The 2331-nt window shown below is 42.9% G+C and overlaps 1 protein-coding gene across 1 annotated transcript in view; it reads left to right on the top strand.

The window, feature by feature from the left end:
* ASB11 (ankyrin repeat and SOCS box containing 11) overlaps nt 1-1474 on the top strand; it is a 25370-nt gene extending 23896 nt beyond the window's left edge. Inside the window, exon 6 of the mRNA XM_007466338.1 lies at nt 1350-1474. Coding sequence (XP_007466400.1) covers nt 1350-1474 — 125 coding nt within the window. The remainder of the gene's footprint in view (nt 1-1349) is intronic.
* The last annotated feature ends 857 nt before the right edge of the window (nt 1475-2331 follow it).

The following is a 2331-nucleotide window of genomic DNA, read 5'->3' on the forward strand; positions in this document are numbered from 1 at the left end:
GCATGTGGGATCTTCCGGGACCGGGGCACGAACCCGTGTCCTCTGCATCGGCAGGCGGACTCTCAACCACTGCGCCACCAGGGAAGCCCCAATGTGCACTCTTAATGTTTTGATACCCCAATCCTGAATCTTCTGAAACAATTTCTAGTGAGGAAGAGTTTAATTTCACTCACCAGTTCCATTTTGTGAAAGTGCCCCCATGTCTTGTATACCTTCCAAGTGGGATGCTTGGTTCAATAGTTTTAGGAATAATCTCCAGACCAGTGCTTCTTAAGCTTCAATGTGTATATGAATCACCTGGGGATCTCCTTAAAATGCAGATTCTGATTCAGGAGCTCTGGGGTGGGGTCCCAGACGCTGCACGGCCACCAGGCTCTCGGGTGAAGCTGCTGCTGCCAGTCTGAGGTCACTTTGAGTAAGATGGGTCTAGATTATTTCCAGTAGTCTGTGTCATTAATGATTGTTCTTTGATTTGAACCTCTACTGGAAGAATTAGCACCTTCCTTACCAGCTCCCAGTTTGGAAATATGGGACACTTAACAACTATTAGCTGAGAATATGGTTTATAGCAGTTGTCACATTTCCTGTTTGCTTCCATCAAAAATGTTTCCAGGTCCAGGATTCATATTTCTTCTAAACAAGTTCCTCTGTCTCTGTCTTCATAAATACAGCTGTTTGCTCTAGAAGGATGAACAGCAGCTATGTCAGAGGTCACTCTGTTGTGTGATAGGAGAGACACTTTGCATTCTTGCTTCCCAAGATTTTAAGGAAGGGCGATGGTCTGCTCCTCCAGGTAGCGTTCTGTCACATGGATGCTCCTTGGCAATATCAATCCAAGTGTCATGCAGCTATTTATTTGCCTGTGTAGTCACCATTTCTCATGGGGTGCTAGACGCTGTGACAATAGGATTTTCTTGAAAAGGAAAACTTTGTGTAGTCCAGTAATCACATAGATCTACTTGCATTGATCTTTATTGATACAGTCAGGTAAGGAAATAATGGGGCATTATTACAGATGCCCCTGTGTGACAAGGATCCCAGCCAAATGCTCAGTCAGCCTATTCAACCATATTTTGGACACTGGTTAGTTTGCTTTCCTTCGGGACTCAAAGCCTTGGTTGGGCACGATGACTCCATGAGACCCCATGAGACCGAGATCCAGGGTATAATGGGGTCTAAGTGAGTTGGATCCTTTCGAGAATGGAGGTCCCCGCCGAGTGTGAGTGGGGCCCCAGCCAGCACCGCCGCATGGGCAGCTAGAGCCAGGAGGTCCCTGTGGCCTGACTGTCAGGCCCCAGCACATCTCCTGACACCGCCTATGTGACCGCACGTTTTAATTCCTCCCTCAGGCCCGCCTGCTCTTTCCCAGCTGTGCCGCCTGTGTGTCCGGAAGTGCTTGGGTCGCACCTGTCATCAGACCATCCACAAACTGTATCTGCCGGAGCCACTGGAAAAATTCCTCCTATACCAGTAGTCCCAACTGTCCACGGGAAGATACTTGGAAATAAACAGGTTGTTGCCTGCTGTACCCAGGGTACCTAGTATAGACACCCAACAGCTAGACTCCCTAGTGTAACACCCAACAGCTAGACTCTCAAATGAGCTAAGCTAGTTAGAGCACATCCCTGATGGACTGGCACATGTGGAGAATGAAAACTCCTGGTTAGTTTAATGTTCTCTTTAACCAAGGGGCAATCAGAAACTTTTCTGTTTTTAGCTCTTGTTGTTAAGAAACTTAAAAAAATTGTGAAGTAGGGTGAAATTAATAGGCTGTTTTTCAAGATTCATGATCTTTGATTAAGGATCACCATTCTGAATAGTGTGTAGACACATATAAATCTGGGTGGGTAAGATTAGGATGAATATAAGTATTTGAAGATGGGTTCCTGATTTAGTTCTTCCCTTCTTCCCCCTTTCTTTCTTTCCTTCCATGAATAAATCTCTGCTCAAATTTTATTTTCTTGCGTTTTATTTTATATATAAAAAAGCCAAATACTTTAAACCATCCCAGTTAATTGAGACTTGCACTTACTGAGGTCCTCGTTGATGCTGATTACACATGGAAACGATAATATTTTGAATATATTAGGTACATTTCATTATTAAAATTAATTTCACTTCTTTTTACTTTTTAAGTGTGACTACAATCCAATTTTAAATCACACATGTAGCTAGCATTATATTTCTGTTAATACTGTTCTGGACCTTTTCTGATTTTTCACAACTCTGGAATATCACATAACTTAATCTTAATTAGTTAACTATTTGGGGATAAAGATTAAATTCTTATTTCACATCATCATCTAAAAACGAATCTTGGTTTTTGGAAAA

This window comes from Lipotes vexillifer, unplaced genomic scaffold (genome assembly GCF_000442215.2).
Source record: "Lipotes vexillifer unplaced genomic scaffold, Lipotes_vexillifer_v1.1 scaffold169, whole genome shotgun sequence".
Lineage (NCBI taxonomy): Eukaryota > Metazoa > Chordata > Mammalia > Artiodactyla > Lipotidae > Lipotes > Lipotes vexillifer.